The 11,461-nt window shown below is 37.2% G+C and overlaps 2 protein-coding genes across 5 annotated transcripts in view; both read left to right on the top strand.

Moving 5' to 3' along the window:
- The first annotated feature begins 99 nt into the window (after nt 1–99).
- LOC103464749 (6-phosphofructo-2-kinase/fructose-2,6-bisphosphatase 2) overlaps nt 100–11,461 on the top strand; it is a 33,237-nt gene continuing 21,875 nt past the window's right edge. The window contains exons 1-4 of one of the 4 annotated variants that reach the window (XM_008409065.2): nt 100–345; nt 666–828; nt 1,369–1,494; nt 2,402–2,498. In XM_008409065.2, the coding sequence (XP_008407287.1) occupies nt 741–828; nt 1,369–1,494; nt 2,402–2,498 (311 nt within the window). In that variant the 5' untranslated portion in view covers nt 100–345; nt 666–740. The remainder of the gene's footprint in view (nt 346–665; nt 829–1,368; nt 1,495–2,401; nt 2,499–11,461) is intronic. The other 3 variants (XM_008409066.2, XM_008409068.2, XM_008409067.2) reach the window with 3 other exon arrangements.
- Nucleotides 5,041–6,374, top strand: ora1 (olfactory receptor class A related 1). The gene is made up of 2 exons (XM_008409064.2): nt 5,041–5,100; nt 5,188–6,374. Exon 2 carries the CDS (start codon nt 5,199–5,201, stop codon nt 6,138–6,140), a length of 942 nt encoding a protein of 313 aa, XP_008407286.1. The 5' UTR covers nt 5,041–5,100; nt 5,188–5,198; the 3' UTR covers nt 6,141–6,374.

Consider the following 11,461-nt stretch of genomic DNA (forward strand, 5'->3'; position numbering starts at 1 on the left):
ATGATTGATCAAATGGTGAAATGCTGCTATGCAGTGTAGTGCAGTGTAGAGTGTAATGCGCTGCAGTAGAACTGCTTCTATTCTCAGTTTTACGGTAGGGTGAGAAAGAAGAAGAAAAAAAACAGAATCTGACGTGGAGGCGCACCTCCAGCTCGGACAGACAGACACCAGTCCGCCGTGGACGAGCCTCAACACGAAGGACAGGCCGACCGACCAGACTGGCTCCTCCGACCGCAGTGTCCGGTTCAGACTGCGGTCCTGCTGATCCGGGTATTTATCCGCGATTAAATCCTGCAGAGGCGGTGCTATAGTTTAAAAGAATCCTCGGATTTGCAAAGCGATCAGGTAAATTTATTCATGTTATGCTAAAGRAAATGCGCCTTGTGCAGATTATGCCAAATAAATGTCCACATTTTCGGTCAGTGAAGGTCGCATCGCATGATTTTGATTAAATATTTTTGTAATCGCATAGATGATGTAGCGGCAGCATCTCTGGTCCTTTACATCCAAATGAGCAATCGATGTTGCCAGGGATACACGAAGTCATAACCTTAAAGATACTAATAAATATGCTTAATTTTGACACAGGTTTTTTTTTCTGGAATTTGCATGGACACAATTGTTTAAATGTTGCCTTTTCTATCTTTTTTCATTCCCTCRCATAGAGATCAGTTTGGACAACGTTCCCCTGAGAATGTGCAGATTTTTTTCATGTAGATAAAAACGGATTAAATTTCGACATGTCCTGCACCCAAAGAGACATTGGAGCTTCCACAAACTCCACAGAAGCCAAAAGAACAGACCCGAGATGCAACGAGAAGAAATGCTGTAAGTGAACTAACTCCCCGTTGGTTTTCTAGAATTAGATTTGAGTAAGTTGTGCGTGACTGCGTCAAGAATCCACAGGTGCATTTGTAACGTGAGCTCATGTTTTGTCCACTCCACTCCACTCCGGTTCCAATTTACAAATGTTTTTTTAATCACATCTTTTGTACTGAAGGTTATTCGTTTAAGGTTCCAAATTACATTAGTAAGCGACTGTTAGCAAAGATGACCAAAAGGTCAMTTCTGACTGGCAATTTAAAAATACTTTGTGTGACACTCTCTTTCCATTATTCTTAAGAAAATTGCTTTTCATTCCCAGGATGTTTCCACCGTTCATTTCTTCTTTGAACTCAGACCACAAAGGATATTTGTGTCCAAAGAGACGATTATTTTTGTCCAGTCGACAGATGATGGCCTAGTTATTATGTTTGCAGCAAAATACCCAATTTGATATATTCTATAACATGTTGGGTATMAGGAGACACTCATATGACTYGATCTCGTCTATGATGGTCATTAATYTTTTTTGGATCGRTCTTACAGCATGGGCTTCTTATATGACAAACTCTCCAACAATGATCGTGATGATCGGCCTGCCTGCCAGAGGAAAGACCTACATGTCAAAGAAACTCACACGTTACCTCAACTGGATTGGAGTCCCAACCAAAGGTGAAGCTTGAGGAGCGACATTTTATTCTGAGGAAGTCCAACATATTGACTTGCACATCAGACATCAGTTAAACATTTATGCATTATTCTCTATTTAAAAATATATAAAACTCATCTTACACGCTGAGTCTGCCTACACTATGACAGTCATAATAAACCCTTAGAAAAAAGTACAAAATGAAAAGAATAATTAAAAAAAAGAATACTATAAATAATATTTTGTATAAATATTTTGCTTCTAAGGTCACAAACTTTCTTAAAGTTTTTTTAATGATCTTAAGCCGGTGTGTTTTAGGCTTTTTTGAAGGTTCTTTCAAACTTTTTCTATAGATGTTTGCTGCTGTTTCCATACCCTGCCATTCACATTATTGAAACATATTATGACATCCTGCTCACATTTTAGAAGCCAAAGTCTAAAGGAAAGATTTTTTAGAGCTTCAGAACGTYGTAAGACTTAACACTCAACACGGCTTAAAAGACTCAAACAATTACTGGATTTTTTCAAAACAAAACATGAAGAAATCATGGAAGATTCAGGACATTTCATAGAAATGCATTAAAATGTTATACTTGAAATGAACAAGCATGGATGAAAAAGGAGTTAGCAATATCTTCCTCTGGATTCAATTTTGAATATTTATTTCTGAATTTTAATAGTATTTACATTMAAAATAAAATAGGAATAAGATGATACATAAATTTAAAACAAAGCATGAAATATTAGATTTGTTTTAACTATTTCATCCACATAGTGTATGTATATTGACAATTCAAGATACTAGTATAAATGCCAAGACCATTGAGTARGGACTAACATTTTGGATGAAATCAGTGGGTATTTGTTTTTTTGTTTTTTTATAGAATGACAGTGTGAGTATTATATTAATGAARTGTTTTTATTTCACAGTGTTTAACTTGGGCGTGTATCGCAGAGAGGCAGTCAGAGCCTATAAATCTTATGATTTCTTCCGCCACGACAACGAGGAAGCCATGAAAATAAGAAAGTAAGTTTCAYTTTGTGAGCAAATATGAATTACCTTCGGGTGTCTTTACGAAGAGTGTTCATTTTCTGTGTGATGGCAAGAGAAGCTGTAGTATCACTGCTATCTGCGTGTCTCATTTCCTCCATTCTGCACCCTTCAGCTGCATCAGTGACTAAGCTGTTTTGTTGGCCAGCAGTCAAAGTTCGGCCACAGTCAGCCAAATTTTTTTGTGCTAATCTAAACCGATACTCACACACATCAAAGAGGCATAAAACCCATTATGACCACCAGATTTTTGTATGAGTCAACACTGTCAACTCTAAATCTGCACTGAGTTTCCCAAAAGGCTTAACCAGAAGCTAGAAGGCTCTTCTTCTCTCATGATTTTGTCCTGTTAAAGTAATTGAAATGGGATTTGTAATGCATGGCTACCATGAGAAAGTGACAGGCGTGTCCTGGTGCTGAATTGTGACCTAGATGTCAAACAAGCTGCTGCTGTCACTCTGCGACACAAGCTCTCCACTGTGCAGCACAGCTGTCTGGGTATCAATATTACTCAGGTTGAGTCATTTTGTAGTCAGAGGAGACGACTGAAAGGGATTCTAGTTGTAGTTTTTACATTTTGTAACAATAGTCTGTTATTTGGATTTAGAGAAGTGGAGAGAGGATGCATGGGCATTTAAAAAATCCTTKGTAGGAACTACTGAGTGAAGTCTGGAGCTGAAGGCGGATGAAGAATGAATTCACTTCTTTGTACATTTTTACCAGATGAATCTTTCTGCCTTCAGTTTTGTTTGATATGCTGCAGCTAGTTCGTTTCACAGGCGCCGAGTATTGGAAAGCAGCGTACCCCTTTACGCTCCAGAAAAATATACAGAGGTACAATTTGAAATCATAAGTATACAAAGCACTGTGAGGCTTTTTTCATAGGTTTGGCTATGTGCATTTTCCAGATCATTGTTGGTGTTTTTGATTGTGTGACCCTTTTCTTTTGCATCATTCTGCTGCAGATTGATTTTTTTTTTCAGAGCACATCTTGTCTTCTTATTGTTTTTTTTTTCTTTTAATCTAGTCTAGCCATTCTGTTTTTAGAGTTGGAAAAGGACATGTTTATCTTCTAGAAAACACTTTTCATTTGGCAGACAGAGACATCTCTGTACCATGAGAAATATCTTCCCACCATTCAGCTCCGCTGTCTTCTGTAGATGTCTGAGCCTCTCCAGTGCATTCTTTCGTCTTTACCACAAAATGTAACAAACTGCTGATTTGGCTGCTCTGAATGTTCCCACCATTTCTCTGAAGCAGTTGTTTTGTTTTTCWGCCTAAGAATTCTTAGTTTCCCTTGTAGAGATAAGAGCTTTAGCCACATTCGGATTCAAGTCACGAGTTTCCAAATGTAAATTCCRCGTGTGGGATCAACAGCCTACCTTCTGCTTGCTTTACTCATACAGCCGAGGATGCTTTTGTCCTCAAAACACAGTCTGAAACAGCTCTACATATCACAAAACTGTNAAAAAGTAGCTATTTGGTAAAAATGTTCTTTAAGTACCGAGTACCTGATTATAACACCTGATTTAATATTTTACGATAATGCCTTCAGACAGGAAAAATAACTACATGAAGATATGTGCAAATTCTGGTCATTTAAAGCTGAAACTGAAAGAAATTTTTTTTAATAAATGACATAATTACAAAGTAACAAATATTAAGGCAGAAAAAACATGTTTCCAAATCAATTTCTCCCTATGAAACTGAGGAAGCTAATGCTTTCAGTAGTGTAAGTACATCCATTAACAATATGTAGTGTTTAGTGTATCTAATTAATCTCCAAATGTCTTAACAGGTTCAGCAAACGGAAAATAACATTAAAACAGCAAACCTTATATTAAAACAAACTATAGGTTTACTATAGGTAAACTRCAGTTTAACAAACTATAGGTTTGTATCCGTCTCATGTWTTTCTGGTTAAAATATACTTGTTCATTATTCAGAAAAGTTACTCGTACTGGGTGRAGTATCCAGGAWTTTTAACCAGGAATTTATGAGTATTATAACAATAATATTCACTAATAAAATACTCAAGTATAAAGTATGTGTAGGTTAAAACTACACTGAAAAGTACCACTTTTTCAGATAAGTTGCTCGAATAAATGTTGAGTACTACCCACCTTTTTTTCATACTGAGGGCGAGATAAAATACCAACGCTTTAACTTTTTTGATGGCTACCTTTAAAAATAAATCATTTATTTTATTCCTGACACATAAGATAGTTTTAACAATATCCTTCTGTGTTCAGAAATGTGTTCATTAAGAAATCATAGTACCAGGGAGATCAGAAGAAATCACTCTGTAAGCTTCCCAGTTTATACTAGCCATTATTGTATTATAATAAGTCAAGTGTTTCGTTTGTGACTCTATTCCTCTGAGACAATGTGAGTCAAAGTTAGCTTATTACGTTAATTTGCCAAACTGTGAGCTGAATCTTGGCCAGCAGTCTTGAGGGACCTTGAGGATTATAAATTGTCTCTCACGGGCTATTTGGCAGCCTGTTTACTAAAATACTTTTGCTTTATATCCGTAGCTTCAAGCGAGAGTAAGGTCTATTAGGTTTGGATTACTGAGGTTTGTTTCACATGATCCAACTAAGATTTATGTGGTTTGCATCAGATGTTTTTGTCATGCCTACTGTTTAAACCTTGTCTCATGCAGGTYTTGGTGGTATGGATCTCTGTGTGACCATCAAAGGGGTCTCCTTCCTCTTGCAAACAGGCCTGGGCATATTGGGGAACGTTGTTGTGCTTCTGGCGTACGCCAGCATAATCTGTACTGAACMCAAGCTACTTCCTGTGGACATGATCCTTTGCCACCTTGCCTTCTCCAACCTGATGCTACTGCTGACTCGTTGTGTGCCACAGACCATGACTGTATTTGGGTTGAAGGATCTTCTGAATGACCCTGGTTGTAAGGTGGTGATCTACGCCTATCGCGTTGGACGGGCCTTGTCTGTGTGCATCACCTGCATGCTCAGTGTATTTCAGGCCATGACAATAGCCCCTGCAGGGCCCAGATTGTCAAAGCTGAAACCTTTGCTTCCGTCTCTGGTCCTTCCGACCTTTGCAGCATTGTGGCTCCTTAATATGGCYATTTGCATTGCAGCTCCGTTTTTCTCCATGGCTCCACGTAACGGCACCATCCCTGCATTCACCCTCAACCTCGGCTTCTGTCATGTGGACTTCAGAGACAATATGTCCTATGTTATTAACGGAGTGGCTGTCTCAGGGAGGGATTTTGCATTTGTAGCCCTGATGTTGGGCTCCAGCGGGTACATCCTCCTGCTTCTGCACCGCCACAGCAAACAGGTGAAAGGGATCCGTCGCTCTCATGGCAGCAGGGCAGAAACTAGAGCGGCTAAAACTGTGGTGACCCTGGTGGTTCTCTACGTTGTGTTCTTTGGCATTGATAATGTGATCTGGATCTACATGTTGACTGTATCAAAGGTTTCACCAGTAGTGGCTGACATGAGGGTGTTCTTCTCCTCCTGCTATGCCTCCCTCAGTCCCTTCTTTATCATTTCATCCAACAAGAAGGTCAAGAGGAAGATTGTGTGTGCAGCAGAGCACGACCAACCGTTAGTGGACACTCAAGAGTCGAATGAGAAATGACTCTGTCTCTGTCTTGACAGCCTGCCATCTAGGATGCATTACAGCAAACCTATAAAATCTGTTTATCTTTGAGCATTTTTACCAAGATAATTAGTACTTCACTGGTCCTTCAAATTTCTAAAATACTGTAATGGATTAGGTTAGTTTGAGTAGAAGAATACAGCATTTTTACAACAACAAAATCAAGATGAGATTGTAATTTTAAATGTAAAATTACTACGTTGCATGCATGTAGTGTGGACTAACTTGTTAATTATGAAGTTCTAATAATTAAAAGAATCTCTCCCCCCACGGATTTGCTGCACATTGTCTATGGCTTTTAAATTTTTGGTTACCAAAAGCAATTATGTCTTAATTTAGAATAGTAAAAGTAGTAGTAGAAGTTGTAGTAGTAATCCATATGCTATTTAAATTTGCTTCGCACGTTTTTGTGAGCCACAATCATAGTCAGTTTCTTAACTGAAATATCAGATTTATTATTCCTATAAAAACAAAAAAGTAAAATATGGAATATTGTCCTGCTAATATGTTACATAAAAATGTATTAATGACAGGAAATATTCAATATACCCTCTATATCAATACGTTTATTTATTTTTTATTTTTTTTTTGGCTTACCTAACGGTTTACTGAATAAGCAAACACTTTTTTGTCACGCTCTAATTGGCTGAAATTTTGAGTGCCGCTTCGTCATTTTCATCCCGTGTTTGTCTTCTCAGGCAGCAGTTACGATGATCCGTTTGGAAAAATCAAGCTAAATAYTTTTATGCTTGCTTGAAAATTTAGATTTTTTTAAATAAAACTAATTGTTWGTGTTTTTTTGGTTTTCGTTTTGATTTACACATCTGCTTTTAGATTTTAAAATACCGAACAGGATTTCAGGTTCCTCCTGACAGACGATGCTGAGGGAAAAATAACTATTCAAGCATCAACACAAAAAAMCCCGGAAAAGGGAAGAGGAAGAATTAGCTGGAAGTGCAGAATAGTTGAAATAATGTCGAGGAAAACGCTTTTAAACAATGTGAGGATTTAAAGTGAACATTAATGAGTCTTTATTAGTATTGAAATGTTTCAGCTGAAGTAAATCACACAGTATGGGCGGCAAAGTCTGACAACAAAACGCTGGAACGATCCTAAAATCCGTTTGTGATGGTTTCTGAAGATTTCTTTCCAGTTTGTTCATCAACCAACTTTAATTTTAGGTAAGTTTCATTTCAATTTTTTTATACTGCTTATTGAATGAATGAAACAYATACGAGCTTTTTAACAAAGCGGTTCTCTTTCACTTTCTTTTRTAGTTCTGCAGTTTGTCAGCCTGTTTGACTTTGTTTAAATCTAATCTGAACCTCTGCCCAGTTTCTCCTCCGCGGTCCAGTAACATGACATGATCTCTGGTTCCAGTCTCTGACAACAATGGCCASAATAGCCTGGTATCAAGAGAAGGTAAGAACAACATCTGTCTTTAAACTATTTTAAGATTTTATACTGAGATGGATAGCATTTYTTTTTTWYMYSWRAAWAWMRYKTTKTGWKWKTGTKTGTGTATTAATTCAGAAGCTGTTTGTTTTCCTGCTTTTGACAAAGTAATAAATAGCATTATCCTTACATGTTTCATATTGTTAAATACATTTAATCATCAGACAAAGATAATTTGTTTAAAAGTAGTTTTCAAATGATGGTTGCACATTAAGGGGAAAAGCTAACCAAACCAATCCGGCCTTATGAGAAAAATTAATTAGTTCCTAATCTAATAACCAATTGCGCTATCAAGTCTGAACTTTGTCTAGGCCACTCCAAACCTTTATCTTTTTTTTTGTATCTTCTTTTTGGGGACAAGCTGGTTTGCTTTGAATCAAGTGCGTGATCCTAAGATTTCAGACTGTTGAATGGACTTTTTTTTTCAGAATTTGCTCAGTAAAAGCAGTGAAGCAGCTTTAATTCTGTTAAAATGTTAGTAAACTGCTACATTGTTTTGGAAAAGTTGTATTTGTTTTACACCACCTGTAAAGTGCTACTTTCGTCTTGTATATCCGCAGCATATTTTCCCAAATGTCTTGGCAATAATAATGTTTTTAGCTAATGTCAGACAGGGTCCTCTGTTCTTTTTCCATCMCCATTTTTTCATTTTTGCTGTGTATTCGTCTCACAGATTCCATTTTACCCCATCTATTTTTTTATCCCTCAATTATAAACACTGAACTTAACTGAGACAAGCGAGTAGTGATTTAAATGATGTTCTGTTTTGCTGTGACCTCTTGGGTAATTTATGAATGGGCTCTTGGACTAATTTTGATTGGCTGGTCGTTTCTGGGAAGATTCATTCAGTTCCATGTTTTGTCAATATGTGAATAATGACTCTCGCTAGTTGGAATTTGTTTTTTTGTATTAAATTKAATACTCACTTGAGAAATGCATTTTGTATTTAATCAAGTTTTCTGGGTCGGGTCAGATATCGGACAGCTATCGTTTCATTTTTACTTAGGTTTATGTATTGAAATAAAAATTACTATTACTAACAGCATAGTTGATGTTTTCAAATTTATAACTAGCTGTTTGTTTTCCGTTTTTAAATTTTACAGGAAGGTTAGGGTTTATGATAGTTGTGATGGTATTCTACTTTACATTGCCACCTGTCAATCATGTACAAAAACCGCAAACATGCATAGAAAGTTKCAATGCCTGTATGGAGAAAGCAGAAGCAGGCAGCTCCTTTTGAATTTATAAAAGTCTGGAAAGAGAATAAATTAACTTCTGCTTAAGTATGGCTTGTTTTAACATGTTGTAGAAACAACACAGAAGGTAGTTTCCTGCTGCCAGACTTGAACTTTTAATCTGTCTGAGTTTAACTCATACCTTCAAATGTCTATGTATATCATTTAAAACCAGACTAAGAGATTTATATATTTTAAAGATGTTCCAATAACAACACTCTTAGTAAAAAAGAGATTTTTTTTGCTTTAACTGATCAGACTTTTTGCTTTTCTTTAACATGCATCAGTATAAATTGAATAAACAAGTCTTATGTGGTGGTGTGCTGAAAACGAAATAATAAAAAGTGCTGTTTCTGGTAACAGATCGGGGCCTATGACCAGCAAGTCTGGGAAAAATCCCTGGAGAAAGCAGATTTAGGCGTAAGATGTTTTTTTTTCCCCAAAGTTGTAGGCGTTTTATGTCTCGTTTCCTCTAAAATAATTGCCCTGCTTCTTTTTACTGAAGGGTTTGGAGAGAAAACCAAARAAGACAGGTTACATCAAACCTGACCTCATTGATGTTGACTTAGTAAGAGGTGAGAGGAATTATTACTTAACATTTTATGTAAAGTCGCATGCGATTCTAAATGACACATTAACTATCTGATGTGAGTAGCATATACTTTTAATAGTGTTGCTGGTTATTTTGTCGCCACAGGATCAACTTTCAGTAAAGCCAAACCGGAGAGTCAATGGACGGCACTGACTCGAAAAGGTCTGGTCAGAGTTCTGCTGTTCCCTTTCTTCTTCCAGTGGTGGATCCAGGTGACCTCCAGGTCCATCTCCTCATGCATCCTTGTGTTATATTTTCTGCAAGGTAAGCCCATGGTGAACGCATTCAACTTCCTCATGAGTCAGATCTTAATGTATAGGTCTGGCTGCAACTAACAATTATTTTAACAGTTAAGTGGTTAAAAATGTGCTAATTTTTAAATCTGATGAATCACTTAAGCCTTTTTAAATAAAAATAATTCAATTCTTTTTTTTTCCCCAAATAAGAAAATTAAATTTCTTAAAATGCAACAAACCATTTCTTCAGTTCTGAGTGTTTTTTTTTACAGTTCATGCTTCACATGATTTCAGTTGATGGCTGATTGACAGGTTTTTGCTGAACTGCAATCATCTGAATCAGGTGTGTTAAAGCAGAGAAACGTCTAAAACATGCAGGGCCGTCTGCTTTGAGGAACAGTGTTGGGCAACATTGTTTTAAGTGTACACTTGCTCATTTATAGAAAAGATTTTACCTGCAGTAAAAAAAAAAAAAAGAAGATATTTCAAACATCAACATGTGAAAAGCACAGCTCTTCCTACTTGACTTATGTATTTCTTATTTACAGATTAATGATTGGCTATCAAAAAGTTTAAAAAAATTTCCAGATATTTATTTCTTTCAACAAACTATTAAAACAGGACAGTTATCAGGATATGTTTAAGGTTACAAACTCCAGTTAATCATTAAATTAGTTGATCATTCCAGTAATCGATTCATTGTTTCAGCCCTATACATATCACTAATTATATTAAGCATGTGTCCCTGGATCCAGGTAGCATCATCTCCACTGTAAAAGACTTTAGCCTTTGTAGCCCTGCTATGTGTAATTTTAATGTGCTATTTAGACTTTTTTTGGAACCAATTATGTTGGGATTGATGTGAAAACAATCTGTTTAGGTGGCTCCATTCTGTTGAAATTTCTATTTGTTGTGCAATGACACTACATTTTAATCAAGCCTTCACTTACTGAATTCCTGTTTGTTTAAATTCATTTATGCACTTCTGTGCCCCGTTTCCCTCCACAGCTSAGCGGCACAGACGAGAGCTCATTAGCACACATRAATTCTGTTATAATGCCTCCCCTAAGAGAGCGCTTTGTTTGTTGTTGCCAAACGTTTTGCTCCCCTCAGTGGCAGCGGTGCTGCTGTACCTGGAGGTCCCCAGGGCCAGYGCCAGCGAGGTGTTCGAGCCCATGTGTCTCATGCTGCTGCTGGGCACCATTCACTGCCAGATTGTTTCAACGGAGTCCAGCCGGTGGCCCTCAGGCAGTCCAGCTGCTAGCAGCAGCACCAGCCCTGTGCGCAGGAGGAGGTGGTTTATCTTTGCTTTTTATATCCCAACAGACTCTCAGCACTTGGCTCATATGTAAACTCTCACATAAAGTACACAAAGCTAGAGGCTTTTTGTCATTTCCCCAAATGTGCTACACAATATTTAAAATTTTATTGTTCATTTTGCCAACTGCTCACATACTTGTTTTAGATACAAAAGAAAAATATATACATTGTTGTTTTCTTTGTTGTGTTTAACGGTTTAAGACATATTTAATATCTCTCCTTTTTTTTCTTCCAAAAGAGTTATTATTAAATTCTGTCTCCTTCAGGCCAAGGAAGGGCAGAGGGTTGAAAAAATCAGAAGAAAAGACTGACAGCGAGAACATGGAGCAGCAGGGGGCCTGGCAGTTTGAAGATAGCCAGCGATTATACCAGACCGTGGAGAGCCAGGTACAGTCGCTCATCTCCATCAGTATTTTCAGAGTCAGGGTGAACAGTGGTAAATGGAAGAGTAAAAACCCTATT

This window comes from Poecilia reticulata, linkage group LG5, assembly GCF_000633615.1.
Source record: "Poecilia reticulata strain Guanapo linkage group LG5, Guppy_female_1.0+MT, whole genome shotgun sequence".
Taxonomy (NCBI): domain Eukaryota; kingdom Metazoa; phylum Chordata; class Actinopteri; order Cyprinodontiformes; family Poeciliidae; genus Poecilia; species Poecilia reticulata.